The sequence below is a fragment of the Mus caroli genome, unplaced genomic scaffold (genome assembly GCF_978045245.1).
Source record: "Mus caroli unplaced genomic scaffold, Mus_caroli_1 scaffold_11, whole genome shotgun sequence".
In the NCBI taxonomy this organism is placed as follows: domain Eukaryota; kingdom Metazoa; phylum Chordata; class Mammalia; order Rodentia; family Muridae; genus Mus; species Mus caroli.
Genome location: NW_028227266.1, coordinates 112,752,169 through 112,771,567, shown reverse-complemented (window position 1 = coordinate 112,771,567; position 19,399 = coordinate 112,752,169). Strand labels below are relative to the sequence as shown.

Below are 19,399 nucleotides of genomic sequence, written 5' to 3'. Positions count from 1 at the left end.
CACACAGCACACACAGCACACACAGCACACACAGCACACTACAGCACACACAGCACACACAGCACACACAGCACACACAGCACACTACAGCACACACAGCACACACAGCACACACAGCACACACAGCACACCACAGCACACACAGCACACCACAGCACACACAGCACACCACAGCACATCACAGCACATCACAGAACCCCACAGCACACCACAGCACACACAGCACACACAGCACACACAGCACACACAGCACACACAGCACACACAGCACACACAGCACACCACAGCACACACAGCACACCACAGCACATCACAGCACATCACAGCACACCACAGCACACACAGCACACCACAGCACATCACAGCACATCACAGAACCCCACAGCACACCACAGCACACACAGCACACACAGCACACACAGCACACACAGCACACACAGCACACACAGCACACACAGCACACCACAGCACACACAGCACACGACAGCACATCACAGCACATCACAGCACACCACAGCACACACAGCACACCACAGCACATCACAGCACATCACAGCACACACAGCACACACAGCACACACAGCACACACAGCACATCACAGCACACCACAGCACACACAGCACACACAGAACACACAGCACACCACAGCACACACAGCACACCACAGCACACACAGCACAGCACACACAGCACACCACAGCACACACAGCACACCACAGCACACCACAGCACACACAGCACACCACAGCACACACAGCACACCACAGCACACCACAGCACACACAGCACACCACAGCACACCACAGCACACCACAGCACACCACAGCACACACAGCACACTACAGCACATCACAGAACCCCACAGCACACCACAGCACACCACAGCACACCACAGCACACCACAGCACACCACAGCACACCACAGCACACACAGCACACCACAGCACACCACAGCACACCACAGCACACACAGCACACCACAGCACATCACAGCACACCACAGCACACACAGCACACCACAGCACACCACAGCACACCACAGCACACCACAGCACACCACAGCACCCACAGCACACCACAGCACACCACAGTACACCACAGCACCCACAGCACACACAGCACACACAGCACACACAGCACACCACAGCACACACAGCACAGCACACACAGCACACCACAGCACACACAGCACACCACAGCACACACAGCACACACAGCACACCACAGCACACACAGCACACACAGCACACCACAGCACACCACAGCACACACAGCACACCACAGCACACCACAGCACAGCACACACAGCACACCACAGCACACACAGCACACCACAGCACACCACAGCACACACAGCACACCACAGCACATCACAGCACACCACAGCACACACAGCACAGCACACACAGCACACCACAGCACACACAGCACACCACAGCACACCACAGCACACACAGCACACACAGCACACCACAGCACACACAGCACACACAGCACACCACAGCACACACAGCACACCACAGCACACCACAGCACACACAGCACATCACAGAACCCCACAGCACATCACAGCACATCACAGAACCCCACAGCACACCACAGCACACACAGCACATCACAGAACCCCACAGCACACCACAGCACACCACAGCACACACAGCACACCACAGCACACACAGCACACCACAGCACACACAGCACACCACAGCACACACAGCACACCACAGCACACCACAGCACACACAGCACACCACAGCACACACAGCACACCACAGCACACCACAGCACAGCACACACAGCACACACAGCACACACAGCACACACAGCACACCACAGCACATCACAGAACCCCACAGCACATCACAGCACATCACAGAACCCCACAGCACACACAGCACACACAGCACACACAGCACACACAGCACACCACAGCACACCACAGCACATCACAGAACCCCACAGCACACACAGCACACCACAGCACACCACAGCACATCACAGCACCCACAGCACACACAGCACACACAGCACACACAGCACACCACAGCACACCACAGCACACACAGCACACCACAGCACACCACAGCACATCACAGCACCCACAGCACACACAGCACACACAGCACACACAGCACACACAGCACACCACAGCACACCACAGCACATCACAGCACACCACAGCACACACAGCACACCACAGCACACCACAGCACACACAGCACCCACAGCACACACAGCACACACAGCACACCACAGCACACACAGCACCCACAGCACACACAGCACACCACAGCACAGCACACACAGCACACACAGCACACACAGCACAGCACAGCACACACAGCACACCACAGCACACCACAGCACATCACAGCACACACAGCACACACAGCACACACAGCACACCACAGCACATCACAGCACATCACAGCACACCACAGCACACACAGCACACCACAGCACACACAGCACACACAGCACACACAGCACACACAGCACACTACAGCACACACAGCACACACAGCACACACAGCACACACAGCACACTACAGCACACACAGCACACACAGCACACACAGCACACCACAGCACACACAGCACACCACAGCACACACAGCACACCACAGCACATCACAGCACATCACAGAACCCCACAGCACACCACAGCACACACAGCACACACAGCACATCACAGCACACACAGCACACACAGCACACCACAGCACACACAGCACACACAGCACACACAGCACACACAGCACACACAGCACACACAGCACATCACAGCACATCACAGCACACACAGCACACACAGCACACACAGCACACACAGCACACACAGCACACACAGCACACCACAGCACACACAGCACACCACAGCACATCACAGCACATCACAGCACACCACAGCACACCACAGCACACACAGCACACCACAGCACATCACAGCACATCACAGAACCCCACAGCACACCACAGCACACACAGCACACACAGCACACACAGCACACACAGCACACACAGCACACACAGCACACCACAGCACACACAGCACACGACAGCACATCACAGCACATCACAGCACACCACAGCACACACAGCACACCACAGCACATCACAGCACATCACAGCACACACAGCACACACAGCACACACAGCACACACAGCACACACAGCACATCACAGCACACCACAGCACACACAGCACACACAGCACACACAGCACACCACAGCACACACAGCACACCACAGCACACATAGCACAGCACACACAGCACACCACAGCACACACAGCACACCACAGCACACCACAGCACACACAGCACACCACAGCACACACAGCACACCACAGCACACCACAGCACACACAGCACACCACAGCACACCACAGCACACCACAGCACACCACAGCACACACAGCACACTACAGCACATCACAGAACCCCACAGCACACCACAGCACACCACAGCACACCACAGCACACCACAGCACACCACAGCACACACAGCACACCACAGCACACCACAGCACACCACAGCACACACAGCACACCACAGCACATCACAGCACACCACAGCACACACAGCACACCACAGCACACCACAGCACACCACAGCACACCACAGCACACCACAGCACACACAGCACACCACAGCACACACAGCACACCACAGCACCCACAGCACACACAGCACACACAGCACACACAGCACACCACAGCACACACAGCACAGCACACACAGCACACCACAGCACACACAGCACACCACAGCACACACAGCACACACAGCACACCACAGCACACACAGCACACACAGCACACCACAGCACACCACAGCACACACAGCACACCACAGCACACCACAGCACAGCACACACAGCACACCACAGCACACACAGCACACCACAGCACACCACAGCACACACAGCACACCACAGCACATCACAGCACACCACAGCACACACAGCACAGCACACACAGCACACCACAGCACACACAGCACACCACAGCACACCACAGCACACACAGCACACACAGCACACCACAGCACACACAGCACACACAGCACACCACAGCACACACAGCACACCACAGCACACCACAGCACACACAGCTCACCACAGCACACACAGCACACCACAGCACACCACAGCACACACAGCACACACAGCACACCACAGCACACACAGCACACCACAGCACACACAGCACACACAGCACACCACAGCACACACAGCACCCACAGCACACCACAGCACACACAGCACACACAGCACACCACAGCACACACAGCACCCACAGCACACCACAGCACACCACAGCACACACAGCACCCACAGCACACCACAGCACACACAGCACACACAGCACACACAGCACACCACAGCACACACAGCACACCACAGCACATCACAGCACCCACAGCACACCACAGCACACACAGCACCCACAGCACACCACAGCACACACAGCACACACAGCACACCACAGCACACACAGCACACACAGCACACCACAGCACACACAGCACCCACAGCACACCACAGCACACACAGCACACACAGCACACCACAGCACACACAGCACACACAGCACACCACAGCACACCACAGCACACACAGCACCCACAGCACACCACAGCACACACAGCACACACAGCACACCACAGCACACCACAGCACACACAGCACACACAGCACACACAGCACACACAGCACATCACAGCACACACAGCACACCACAGCACATCACAGCACACCACAGCACACCACAGCACACCACAGCACACACAGCACACACAGCACACACAGCACACACAGCACACCACAGCACACCACAGCACACACAGCACACCACAGCACACACAGCACACCACAGCACACACAGCACAGCACACACAGCACACACAGCACACCACAGCACACCACAGCACACCACAGCACACACAGCACACACAGCACATCACAGCACACACAGCACACACAGCACACCACAGCACACCACAGCACATCACAGCACACCACAGCACACCACAGCACACACAGCACACACAGCACACACAGCACATCACAGCACACCACAGCACACCACAGCACACACAGCACACACAGCACACACAGCACACACAGCACACACAGCACACACAGCACATCACAGCACACCACAGCACACACAGCACACACAGCACACACAGCACATCACAGCACACCACAGCACACACAGCACACACAGCACACACAGCACATCACAGCACACCACAGCACACACAGCTCCTGAGAAGCCTCCCACCAATTTTCTCTGCACCACCTGGCCAATTTTTTCCAACACGAAGTTGACTTTTTCTCCCCCACAGGCAGTTTCCTACATCCTATACATCTCTTTTTTTCAGAAGAGGGATTTTTGAAGATTTATTTATGGGCTTGGAGGAGCTGGGTTCAATTCCCAGCACCCACATGACAGCTCACAACTGTCTGTAACTCCTGTTCCTGGGGATCCGACATATAGACCTACATTCTGTCAAACACCAGAAATAAAATGCATATAAAAATAAGAACTAAGAAAGAAAAAATTTAAAAGGTGTATCTAATTATTCTATGTGTATGAGTGTTTTGAGTGCATGTATGTATATATCGGCACCTTGTCTTGAGCCTTCCTGTGGGTGCTGAATCCTCTGTGAGAGCGACCAGTGCCCTTAACCTCTGAGCCAATTCTCCAGCTCGGATATGGGATTGTGTTCTGTGTGCCCTCAGTAGGAAGAGAGACAGAAGCCTAAGCAGCGATCCTTGAGGAGCTGTAGCAGACACACCAGGGCTCTGCTCTCATTCCCTAGAAACCTGGACCTTTCTAGCACAGGGTACCTGATGGGCGCCTTCACCTCTTTGTACTCATACAAACAACATCCTAGAAGTCACATTTCCTGACACATCCCTTGACCAATGATCGACAGCTATCATGGCCCCTTTGCCCCCATCAGAAAATCACGACTCTGCACGGTGACGATTAGTTTTCATTATCAGCTCAGCTGGATTTATCATGTAGGAGATGCAGCTCCAGGTGTGACTGTGAAGGTGCTTACAAGGGCTGTTTAACATGTCTCCAGAGTGGCTGGTGCCACCCCACGACCTCTGGGGGAAGAAGGGTCTGAAGGACAATGGCCTTCGTCCCTTGGATTCCCAGGTACAGACCCAATGCCCACAGCAGTCTTAAGCTTCTGCAGCCAGCAGCCTAAGGGACTCTCCCCTCAAACCGGGAGCCTGAGTAAACACCTGCTCCTCTCTGTCACCTTTTGTCACAACAATGAGTCATTAACCGGTACATGCACACCATCTCCAGAGGCTCTCTGAAACACGGGCTCAAAGTTATCTTCTCTGCCACACCTCTGTGAACTCTGCTCAATATGTACCAATGCCTGGCCACCTTCACCCTCCTGTTCAGGTTCTCCCTAATTAGAGCCCTTCTAAACTTTTATATTTTATTTATTAACTCTTACTATTTTTTTTTCCAAGACAGGTTTCTCTATGTAGCTTTGGCTATCCTGGAACTCATTCTGTAGACCAGGCTAGCCTCAAAGTCACAGATATCTGCCTGCTTCTGCTTCCTGAGTGCTGGGATTAAAGATGTGTGCCATCATCATCTGGCTTATTTATTTTATTTTTAAAAATTATGTGTGTGCATGTGCACCTGTGAATGCTAGTGCCCACAAAATCCAGAAGAGTTTATTGGATGTTATAGGAGGTTGTCAGCTGCCCAACATGGGTGCTGAGCACCAGAGGTCCTCTGGAAGGGCAGTGAGTGATCTTAGCTGCTGAGACAGCCCTCCACCCGCCCTGGGAAGACTCAAGAAAGCAAGTTCAGAGAAGTGTCACCTCAGAGTGTTTGTCTAGATGGCCTACCCATGATAACAGCTGCCACTCACAGCCTCCAGGACCCTTACAGACACTGACCTTCGTCCTTAATACAAAGAGCATTGTACTTAGTACCAGGAACTGGGTGGCTGTCAATTCTCACGTCCACAGCTCTGGAGACTGGCTGTTCACCACTCCCTTTGCTACACACAGTCGTCCTGAAACAGACAGAGGAGGAGCCTGGGTTAGGAGAACGTCTTTGGGTTGAAAAGAACTATTTTTTTCCTTCAGCTGAGTCAGCAGATATTTAGGTGAATCACGACCTTTGGGCAAAAGCATCCAAAAAGAAACATTCTCCACAGACAAAGGTCATGTTTTGGGGAGACATGTGATGCTGGAGTTAACTGGAAGGCATCAGTTCAGCTCTCAGAGGCACTACCTTTTGATCCCTCCCTTCTGCATTCTTTTTTTTTTCCTTGACTATGGAACAATTCCTCAAAGGAATCACTCGAGTTTCTCTTTACATTCTGTGTAATTTCTGCATGGGCTTGTGCATCTGAAGATCAGAGGACAGCATGGATCAGGTCTCGCCCTCTACCACGCAGGTTCCTGGTCCTCAGGCTTGGCAGTGAGCTCTTAATCTTTGGAAAGACACCTACAACTCCCCCGGAACACAAAGCTCAGCTTCAACAGAATCACTTCTCTCTGAATAGCCAGGGTCAGCCAGTCAGCCCTGTCCTATTGCTCAGCCTCTTGCTTCTCTGAGCACCTGCTGGAGGGACAGCTGCCTTCCGGAGAAGGGGGGGGGGTCTTCTAAGTGATGCCTGCTCTTAGGTTCTTCCCTTCCTTTGGAAACTCAGAGTGCAATCATAGGAGTGAAACACATCACTAGGACACAGTTCTTTTTATTCAGGAAGCCTCTCCAAGAGCCATTGCTCCTTGATAAAGTTTTGAAGCTTGTAATCTCCTTCTAACGCCTTTTATGGGCTTTAGGTTCAGACTCAGGAGTATAGAAGACTTAAAGACTGGCTGGGAGGAGAGCTGGGAGGAGTGGCTTACGGTTGGAAGGAGGAGGGTGCAGTCATTTTGCTAAATCACCTTGTCCGACATGTCTCAGAGGTCTATAAAAAGCCACGGCAAAACCTGGGACCCTGGTGCCTGCAATCATGAGCCAAGGAGGAAACTGGGGTAAGACAGAAACTGAGGTGGGACTTCAAGGAGAAAAGCATCTGGGCTGCCTTCCACAGAGAGGGATTGGAGCTAATTGTTGAACCACCAGAAGACAAGCTAGCATAGAAGGGAGTAGTCTGGTATCCTTAGGCAAGTTACTCAGATCCCTCCAGATGTCAAGCTAACTTGTAAGATGGAGGTGCTACAGCAAAGGGTATAGCTCATTGATAAATCTGTGCTTGGCGTGTGTGAGGCACCAGAACAAAATGGTGGCTAGGGTGGGGCCACTAAGTCCACCAAGCTGGAGCAGGCAGGTTGCATAATCTGGGTGGGATGGGAGCATCTGAGAACACAGAGGGTTCACAGTGGGTCTGCCCTCTGTATCACCCAGGCATCTGTATAGAGACACAAAACCAGCACCCCTCAGGCCGGATGCTGCATGGAGATAGTCTCCACCACAGATCCTCTGAGTGGGTGCTAAAGAAGTGGTAATCACTACAACACGAGACCTCTCAAGTGCCAGACCATCTCTCCAATCCTGCTTTCTTTTCTTTTAAAATTCTAATTGCAACATATAGTCTCATCTCCCTCACCAATTTCTCTACGTTGTCTTTATTCTCTCTCCCTCTTTCATTTACTCTGCATATCTCCTTCTGAGAGAGACTCCACTTTCTTACTTCTCTCTTTGGCTCTTTTCAATCAGCTGTTAGCTCGATCCATTAACTTTAGGGTTTTTAAAAAAATTATAAAATATTTCCATTTGACTCTTTTTATAGTTTCTCATGCTGTTAAATTTCCCCTTGCCTTTTATATCTGTGAAAAATTTTAAGGATTGTCATCTTTTTGAAAAAAAGGATTTATTTTCATTTTATGTATATGGGTGTTTTGCCTGTATGTATGTGTGTCTGTGCACGCTGTGTGTGCCTGGTGTCAAAGGAGGTCAGAAGAGCATATAGGATCCCCTGGAATCTGAAGTTACAGATGGTTGTAAGCTGCTTTTTCATGCTGGGAATTAAACCCAGGTACTCGACAGAAGTAGCCAGTGCTCTTAATGGCTGTGCCATTTCTCCAGCCCCAAGGATTATCATCTGAAAGTCACTATCAACTGATGCTGAGACATAGAATTTCTTTTAGCTTTATGTCTCCTGAATTTTACTTATCCTTAGTCTCCTAGTGTGACTGGTTCTTTCATATTGTGTGAGAAATACTATGCTAACAAAAATTGTTTGTTGAAATAAGTCCAGGCCTAGAGTGGAACTGTCTTCCTTAAAAGTAAAATTTTATGGATTCTTCCAGACACCTGGAAGCCTGAAATGCTGTTATCATCTTTGAAATCTAAAGAACAGATGCCAACACTATTGGGACATTTCCCCCAGCTAATCGTAAGACTTACTTCTCTAAAGCATTCTGTGGATTAGGAACTCAGCACACAGTGGGGCTGCCTGTCGTCTGCTCTGTAGTGTCCAGAGCAGTGTTTTTCAACCTTCCTAATGCTGCGACCCTTTAATATAGCTCTTCATGATGTGGTGACCCGCAGCCATAAAATTCTTTTCGTTGCTACTCCGTAACTGTCATTTTGCCAGTTATGAATTGTGATGTAAATATCTGTGATTTCTGTTCGGATAGTCTTACTCTGGTCGAACGGCCTTTTCATAGGGGTTGAGAACCAGAAGTTGAGAATCACTATGTGGGACCATGAAAGGCAACCTGTTTTCTGGTCAAACCCCAGAGACCCAGCAGATTAATTTGCAAGGGACAGAAGGCCTGTTTGCCATGCTCCCAGACATAGGCTCCTGACACGAGGACCCAGCTCCATCATTCTGTGGCCATCAGTCACATAGGCTATAGTCAGGCATGCTCCTCCCCACAGTTACCCTGCAACAGCAAGTTAGCCCAGCCCACTATAGAAGGGTTGCCCTCTACTTCTCTACTCTCTCTCTCTCTCTCTCTCTCTCTCTCTCTCTCTCTCTCTCTCTCCCCCTATTTTATACAATAAAGCTCTAAAACCATGGACCATCTCTGCTCATCGAAACCCGCTGTGCTAGAGTGATGGAATAGGCCTTCCCTTAAAGAGCAGCGTCTAATCTCCCACAGGAAGGCCTCCCAGTGTTTCCAGCCACCAGACTGGACCAAGGACTCTCGACCTCTCGGGAACCTATCAGCGCCTTCCCCCAACCCCCTTTTGTCCTTTCAGCCCGGGGCCACTGCCACCCTAGGGCCCCCACCCATTCTCAGCTCTTCTGAGTTGTCTAGTGATGTCCTGTGATGCCCAAGAGCTAGACCATGTTGTCCCTGGACTCCGTGAGGCCCAGGGACCCCAGACTGCTCCCTCTCCACCCCCAACCCCCAGGACTGGTTTCCGTGGCCTCCCACAACCAGGCGCCCACTCAGGCAGCATGGAGAGTGCGTGGCATTCTCCTGCGTCTGCCCACCCAGTCTCTCTGAGCTCTGGCAGGACAAGGGTCTCTTCCACTCCCTTTATTTCCCCACGTCCGGTGCCCACCCCACTGATCTAGACCCTGAGCTGGCATGATTCATAGGCTGAAGATAACTCAACATCTGGGGGCCGGAAGCAGCTGGGTCTTTTCACTAACAGTTAACATTGTTGTATGTTGTCTAGAACTGGTTAGACTGTTTGGCAAGGGCCCTGTGTGAAGCCCTAGCCTTCCTCAGTGAGTAGGCATCTCATCTGTATCTGTACCTTTGCACAGCTGTAGGCAAACCACTTAAGAGAGACAACTCAAGGGAGTTTGTTTGGTCCCATGGTTTCAGAGAGTTCAGTCCACACAGCTGGAGAGGTAGGGGGGTGGTAACCACCTAGTCTTGGTGCCAGAGGCTGATCACATGACTGAAGACCAGGATACAAAAGGTGACAGGAATCAGGCTGTTCTAGTAACCTCAGAGGCCAGGCCCCCCCAGTTTTCCACTCGATCACCTTGACCCCACACAGCCCTCCCTACAAATAGTGCCTCCAGTCTGAGACAAGCATTCAAAACAAGAGCTCATGGGGGTGTTTTAGATTCAAACTCTAGTTACCTCTAAGTAATTATAAAGCTACAAAGGTAAACGACTCCGGAAGCCAGAACATGCTGGAAGGGTCAGGCAAGATGGGAGCAGAGGCCAGAGAACTGACCAGAAACTGAATGATCAGCTAGTCTGGAGGACACAGAGAAGCAGAAACAGAGACCCTGGTTTGACAAGGCTGAAGGGAGGAGAGAACTGACTTTGAAAAGCTGCTCTCTGAGCTGGACAGCGGTGGTGCACACCTGTAGTACAAACACTTGCGAGGCAGGGACAGGTAGAGTTTGAGGCTACCCTGGTCTACAGAGGGAGTTACAGGACAGCCAAGGCTATACATAGAGAAACCCTGTCTCAAAAAACAAAAAACAAAACAAAACAAAAACAAAAAAAGAAAGATTTAAAAGAAAAGTTGTCCTCTGATTTCCATGTGTGTGTGTGTGTCATCAAAAGCTGATATGTACATGCACACATACACACAAATAAATAATAAATTGAACATGCTAGAAGCCACAGTCCACTCCACATAGCCTGTCCTACTGTCCCTGCAGGCCAATTGCTGAACCCCGTATACACCTAGGTAGGGCAGCTGAGGTGGTTGGAGACTCACCCGAGGGTGCCATCCGCCAGCCAGCCTGTTGTGCACACTGCGGAGGCACAGTCCCGGACCACTCTCTTCAGCTCTGCAGCAGACACCAGGTGGGCACCCCTGCTCCTGCAGGAGAGCCGAGCTGCCTCCAGGTCCAGGCCCTGAGAGCCATTCTGAGAGCCCAGCACGAAGAGCTTCCCTGTGCAGGATGAGAGCGATAGGTGGGTGAGGTCGGAGGCACTGGGAAGGAAGTGTGATGGTTGTCAGCCGACACTGGTGCATACCAGCCCTGGGACCTGTGGCCCAAGAGGGCTTCAAACCCGTGAGCTCCAATCATCCTCCTGTCTTGTCTCCCGTCTGTCTTGAAGAAGAGTGGGACACCGAGTCTCACCAGTTCTAGTCTACTATAAACAAGTCAACAAACAAAAATATAACTGGAGTGCGGAGATAGACTGGTTGGTTAGGTGTTTGCCTTGGAGACTTAAGGGCCCCAAGTTTGATCTGCAGAAACCCCAGAAAAATAAAGCCAGGTGTTGACTTGTAATTACAGCCTTGAAAAGGTGGTACCAGATAGCTTATAGGCTCACTGGCCGTCCAGCCTGGCCTACCTGAGGAGTTTCAGGCCAGTGAGAGACCCGTGTCTCAAGAGTCACAGTGGGCAGCAGCTGAGGAAAACAGCTGAAGTTGCTCTCTGGCTTCCACAGGCATATACACATATGTACTTTCTCTGTCTCTGTCTCTGTCTCTGTCTCTGTCCCTCTCTCTCTCTCTCTCTCTCTCTCTCTCTCTCTCTCTCTCTCACACACACACACACACACACACACACACACACACACACCAACCAGATGGTCTGGCATGAATGTGAATTAGCCAGGTGTGGTGACACATGTCTTTAATCCTAGCACTGGGGAGGCCAAGGCAGGCTGATCTTTGAGTTCTACAAGTCAGCCTGGTCTACAGTGAGACCTTGCTGGTGTGTATATAGTGTGTGTATGTGTGTGGGGTGTGTGTGTGTGTGTGTGTGTGTATGTGTGTTGTGCTGTGTGTGTTGTCTATGTGTCCGTATCTGTGTGTGTCTGTATACATACATACATATATGTGTGTGTGTGTGTGTGTGTGTGATGCATGTGGTGTGTCTGGGGGGGAGGGGGTATGGGTGTGGCTATGCTTCATTTAATCCTTCCTCCAAAACAGATGTGTCAAGGCTCTTCATCCTGGGTCCCTTGTGCTGGTGTCTTACAGTGCCCAGGATTCTGAGGCTGCCCTCACTGCTCCCTTCTGCCTCCTTTGCCCTGGGGTGTCCCTGATATAGCAGGTACTTTACTCCTCCTGGTCCCTTTTCGTAGGACACTACAGGGACTCCCCACAACCAAATCACTTATGTCTGCTAGCTTCTGCTCTGCTGTGAAAGACAAGGACATCACCTGTTGCACCCTGACTCTCTGAAGCCTGTCTATGGGTGTGTGTCCACTAAAGAGCTTGGGGTACAGTGTGTGTGTGTGTGTGTGTGTGTGTGTGTGTGTGTGTGTGTGACCATGAGTAGAGGGAGAGGTGGGAGCTCAGCCTGAAGCTCCTGAGAGGAGCTTCCAGGGGAAAAAACAAAACATGACCATCAGCAGCGCCCCCCACAGGCATGCCTGGAAGCCCGACTCAGTTCTAGATTGTTGTGCCCCCCCCCCCAGTTTAGATCAGTGGTTCTCAACCTGGGGGTCTTGACCACCTTGGGGCAGAATGACCCTTTCAACAGGGGTGGACTAAGACCATTGGAAAACGCAGAGATTTACATTATGATTCATAACAGTAGCAATATTACAGTTAGGAAGTAGCAATGAAAATAACTTTATGGTTGGGGTCACCAAAACATGGAGGAACTGTATTAAAGGGGCGCAGCATCAGACAAGTTGAGAAACACTCATTTAGATGCAGTGAGTTTCCCCCCCCATGATGTTTTCACTAATGCTTTGATTTCCATACAACATATTTTGATGGTAGCCATCCCCCTTCCCCACCCCCCTCTCAGCTCCTCCCTGACCCTCCCCCACCTCCTGCCCATTCAGCTTCCTGTTTGTATTGGCTGACTGGCAAAGGGCCTGACCTGGCTGTTGTGCCAGGTGTCACTTCCTTGAAGAAACTGGCTTTCCCTCTCCTAGCAATAGTCAAATGCCAGTATTTCCTCAGCAAGGGGCTGAAACTTTTGTGCCTACCTCCTCTCTCCAATCCGAGATTTTGTCTGGCATGAGTTTGTATCGACCTTGTGCATAGGGTCAGAACTGCTTTGAGTTCATGAGTATCTGATCTGTTGTGTTTGGGAAACACTGTTGCCTTGAAGTCTGCCCCACCCCACCTTACTCCTTCAGTCTTGTCTGCCTTGTCTGCCACAGAGATCCCTGAGCCTTAACGACTATTTTTCTTTCAAAAACAAAAGAAAGGTGGGGGCAGTGGTGGCACACGCCTTCAATACCAGCACTTGGGAGGCAGAGGCAGGTGGATCTCTGAGTTCAAGGCCAGCCTGGTCTACAGAGCAAATTCCAGGACAGCCAGAGCTACATAGCAAAATACTGCCTTGAAAAATAAACAAACAAAACAAAAACTAAAGAAGAAGAAAAGCCAAAAGAACAACCAAAATCTTTGCAAAATTGACCCAATTTTGAATATTCCTTTATTTCCTCAAGACATTAAATCACGTTAGGGCTGATCACAATTCCGGGCTGCTAACCCCAGTGACCTGACTTCTAAACCCCTAAACCCATCTTGGTCACTGCCCGAGAGAACCAACTCCCACCTTTGTCCCCCGCCCCCCACGTGCTTTCACGTTCCCTCCATACAAAATAAAATTTAAGAATGTAGTAACATTTCTAAAAAAAATATTTTCAATCTCCCCACAAGAAAAACTCAAACCCAAAGACTTCACTACCAAAGCAAACAAACTAGAAAATAAAAGGATATTTTACAGAGCCCCCAAATCCTTTTAGACGAGAGAGAGAGAGAGGGACGAAGCAGACCCTGATCCCAATGCCTGCCACCAAATCCCAGTGTCTCCACTCCGCAGCATCATTATTTTAAATCTCCTCAATGACTGAAGCTGCCGGTTGCGTTCACCAAGCTGATCACAGCACTCCTGTGGTGTTTTGTTTCTTTTTTTTTTTTTTTTTTTGGTTTTTTGAGACAGGGTTTCTCTGTGTAGCTCTGGCTGTCCTGGAACTCACTTTGTAGACCAAGCTGGCCTCGAACTCAGAAATCCACCTGCCTCTGCCTCCCCAGTGCTGGGATTAAAGGCGTTCGGTCGTTTCTTTATTTGATTGGTTGGTTTAGTTTGGTTTGAGTTTTTTTTTCCAGACAGGGTTTCTCTGTGGAGCCCTGGCTGTCCTGAAACTCACTCTGTAGACCAGGCTGGCCTCAAACTGAGAGATCCACCTGCCTCTGCCTCCCCAGTGCCTTGAAAGGTGTGCACCAACATGCCTAGGTACCTCTGGGCATTTTTAAGGTTCCCTGATAGAAGAACCCATTTCTCTTCATCCATCGTTCTGCCTTTGTCAGCAAGGACATTACCTGGTATGCAGTAGTTACTCTGTCGACTTGAACTGTATATATGAGTCTTCTGGATTCATTACCCGCAGTTCATTTGAATTTAGCTAATACGAAGGTTTCCCCCTCCCCCTATTTCAAAAATCAAAAAGTAAGTTTTAGGAGATAACTCAGTCGGGTAAAGCACTTGCTGCTCTAACCTGAAGATTTCAGTTCAGTCCCCAGCTCCCACAGGGGCAGGCAAAATGGCTCAGGAGGTAAGGGAGCCTGCCTCCTCCTAAACCTGACAACCTGAGTTCGATCCTTGAACCCCAGTAAATGTAGAAAGAGAGAAAAGACTCCCAAAAGTTGTCTTTGACCTCCACTTGTGAATGTGGCAGGTGCCCACTCCCCAGTAACATAAACTCTGAGTATGGCTACCCATGCCTGGAATCCCAGCACTGGGGAGGTGGAGACAGGGGAATGCCTAGGACTTGATGACAGGTTGGTTCCAGGTTCATTGAGAAACCCTGTCTCAAAAACCAAGGTGGGGAGGCCAGGACTGCTCGGTGTCGAAGAGCACAAACTGCTTTTGCAGAGGATCAGAGTTTGGGTCCCGGCACCCACGCAGGGTGGCTTACAACCCTTGGAACTCCACCCCTGGGGAATCCGACATCACCAGTCTCAAAAGGCACCTACACACACACACACACACACACACACACACACACACTATAATTACAAATAATAAAAAAAAAAAATTTTAACACTCCACCCCCCCCCCCCCGCCATGAAACTAGAAGGGATTAAGGAAGACACTTGGCGCCAACTGCTGGACCCCACAAGAAGTGTCCATGCACAACCTGTACACACACACGGAAAACAAAGTAAAATGCAGAAATACAGTGGTCCCTTACTTTGTGTATGTGAGACATGTTGGATTAGTCACACATTTACTAAATGTTTTTGTTTAAATTTTAATTTTTTAAAATTTATTTTATGTATGTGAGTACACTGTAGCTGTCTTCAGACACACCAAAGGAGGGCATCAGATCCCATTACAGATGGTTGTGAGCTACTGTGTAGTTATCGGGAATTGAGCTCAGGACCTCTGGAAGAGCAGTCAGGGCTTTAACCTCTAAGCCATCTCTCCAGCCCCTAAATTTTAATTTTTTAAGAGACTGAGGGTTTTTTGTTGTTGTTCAAATATCTTCAAATATCTATAATAACGATTCTCAGCTAAACAGTCAATCCCCGTCCTCCCTGCATAGACTCAGATAAGTGGGTGTGTGGAGGGCCAGTAAGCACAGACCCAGGGAGGAAGGAATCTGTTCACAGTATGCTCTACAACTCTTCCATGGCTCCGCTATACAATGGAGGGCTTAGTATGTGGAGTTTCCTTAAAATGAAGTGTGCTCATAATTCTCCATAGGTCGATCGGAGAGAGGAAAAAGGAAGGCGTGTTGGGCGGGGGTGGGGGGTGATGGGAACAGGAAATGTTTCCAGTAAGAACAAACACGTGCTGGGCTCCTCAGTCTCTCCTTGCTCGATGACAATCCTGCCTTCTCTTTTCTCTGCCCCTCCCCAAGCCAGATAGGCACAAAACTTTGGTCTTCATCCATGTGGCATTCCGCTTAAGCGTTCATAATGGGGTGAAACTCGATAAAACATCATGGAAAGAGATTCTGGTCGAAGAAATTAAAATTGGAACAAAAGTAGACATTGTTCAAAAGTTAGGACTAACCCCAACCCTTCTACGTGCATTCTTTTGCATTCTTTAAAATCAGTTGAATTTTCATAACTCAACATCAGGCCGGAAATCCCAAAGCATTACCAATGGACATACTGCAAAGGGGTTCCGTGGGGCAGTAATGGAATGTTCTAGAATTAGATGTGCAAACATTGTACAACTAAATAAAACCGCAGGTCTACAATTTGAAATGGTAATTTTTATGAGGCATATCTAGATTTCTAAAAACGATATTTATTTATTTATTTATTTATTTATTTATTTATTTATTTTGATTTTAAAATATTGGAGCCGAGGCTATGGCTCAGTGGCGGGGATATTTCTACAGCACTGCCACATAAATTAATTGGTAACTAATTAGGAGTCGTAACAACCTTTAGAGTTAAAAAATATTCTCTCTTAATGCTTAAAGCCATGACCAAGTCTAGCATGACACATACAAACCTGGCCCCCGTCGTGTATGTGGAGTGACAGTGTCCCCTCACCGTTTTCTCATGCACCAGGGGTTTCTTTCCCTGACCTTCAGCTTCATCTCTTATGCTTTACCAAATTAAAATAACGATATTTCAATCTACGCAAAGCTTCCTAAATCAGCCTAGGGCTTTTCTCCCCTATTGGTCGAGGTTGTCCTAAGGGTGGGCTTTCTAGAAACTCAGCTCTGAGGCTGAGGACAGCAGGCTCCCTTCACTTCCTCCCGTTCAGAGGGGTTTTGTTCCGACGTCTAAACACAGCTGAATTCGCTTTTCAAACGGAAATTGTATTGACACAGGGCTCTAATCCCACCAGTTTCAGGCAAGTATCAAAAGCTGAATTCAAGGGCCAGCGGGATGGCTCAGTGGTAAGGGTGCTTGCTGCCAAGCCTGATGACCAGAATTCCATCCCAGGGACCCGCACAGTGCACCCGGAAGGAGTGAATCCAAGTTGTCTTCTGACTTCCACATTCATAGGATGGCAAGCATGCATGTAAACACCCCTTCCCCGAATTTGTAAAATTAAAACTGAATTCGGATTTTAAAAACAAAGCAAAGCACAAACACAGAGTGAATACTAAATGTTTAAAAATGTTAAAGCTAAGCTCGGGTTCAATAAGACAAAGTGGGTCAGCATCATCTGGCCGCTGCCTGGTTTTCCATCCCCTGTCCCAAGGCATCCACCCCTACCTGGCAGCTCGGCTCCCGCCCGTGCTGTTTGTTTTTAAACCGTATGTTCCATGTCCCCCCAAACCCCCAAGCGCCTCAGCTGGAGCTGTGTCCTCTACCCGAGACACCCTGCTTCTCTGTTGGCCTAGGGCATTGATCCCCACAAGATCTTCCTGGACAACTCGCAGATTTTCTAACATCATCCTCGGGGAGGGGCACCCACTTAATAGACGTTGAGAAAAAGAGGAATATAATAAATCAGTCCCAGTAGGGGAAGTTCGAGGGCAGCCTAGACGTGACTCTGGAGCTCTCTCGGGGGGAAAGGGGGGCAGGGGGTGGTGGGGAGCGCGGGGAAGGGCCGGGGCCGGTGATGCTGGGGCGCAGGGTGGCCAGTCCCTGGCAACATCTCCGGCCCGATTGGCCTCAGGGCTGCGGACACTCACCCTCGGCGCGCACGGGGGGCGGCTGCAGAGCCAGCAGGAGCAGCGCGGCGCAGAGCGCAGGCAGGCTGCCGGGCGCCGGCCATAGTGGCCCCGCGCTCATGGTGGAGGCGTCCGCGGGCTGAGCGCGGCCAGAGAAGTCCGGGGGATGCTGGTACCGCGGCCGGGGATGCTACGGGAGTCGCAGCCGGAGCGCTGGGACCCGCGAACTCCCGGGGGTCTCGGTGGCGCCACCCAGGCGGCTGCTGTCCGGCTCCGCCTTCGCGCCGGGCACCTGGGAGCTGTGGTGCCAAAAGGGGCTGCGCCCGGGGCCTGGAGGGCGGGCAGTGGGTACCCCCGAGGGGAGGACCGTCGTCACGCAGGGTTGACTGGGCGCAGGCTTATAGACAGAACCTTCTTTAAACGAACCGTTTTTTTAAATGAAGAAGGGAAGCTGCCGATTTGCTAGCCTCGGTCCTCAGGGCAGCGAACTCCTCCATCCTATTAGGAAAAGGCCATCTTGGGGCTGGAGATGTGGCTCAGTTGGCAGAGGGCTTGCCTGGCAGGCACTTGGAGCCTGAGTTCTATTCTCCAGCCCCGCAGAGAACCGGGCGTGGTGGTAATAGCTGATAATCTCAACACACTAGGAGGATGGCAGAGGTTAGAGGGAGCGCATCTAATTTAAGTATTTCCTTCAAAGGCATTTCCTTCATCACCTCAGAGTTCCTAAACATCATTATCACTCAGATCTTGGTGACCTCCAGAGCGCTTAGAATTTCCAGGTCTGGAGAGTGGTTTGTCTGAGCAGCTTCACTCTTAAGTGTCTTAAGACGCTTATCAGCCCCAAGGTTGGTCCCACCTGGGACAGAAGATCCCTTCCAGTTCACAGGGTCCTGCCTCTCCAGCAGCGGCTCACTGGAGAGCACATAGCCCCAGCTCTCTTGCCTGGCCTGGTGGTCAAT

The 19,399-nt window shown here is 50.7% G+C and overlaps 1 protein-coding gene across 1 annotated transcript in view; it reads right to left on the bottom strand.

Annotated features, from left to right (window-relative positions):
• The window catches only part of Susd5 (sushi domain containing 5), a 45,944-nt gene extending 27,223 nt beyond the window's left edge, over nt 1–18,721 (bottom strand). The window contains exons 1-3 of the mRNA XM_021173074.2: nt 18,462–18,721; nt 11,647–11,824; nt 6,948–7,066 (exon numbers count right to left, since the gene is read on the bottom strand). Of these exons, the coding sequence (XP_021028733.1) occupies nt 6,948–7,066; nt 11,647–11,824; nt 18,462–18,561 (397 nt within the window). The 5' untranslated portion in view covers nt 18,562–18,721. The remainder of the gene's footprint in view (nt 1–6,947; nt 7,067–11,646; nt 11,825–18,461) is intronic.
• Nucleotides 18,722–19,399: the final 678 nt, after the last annotated feature.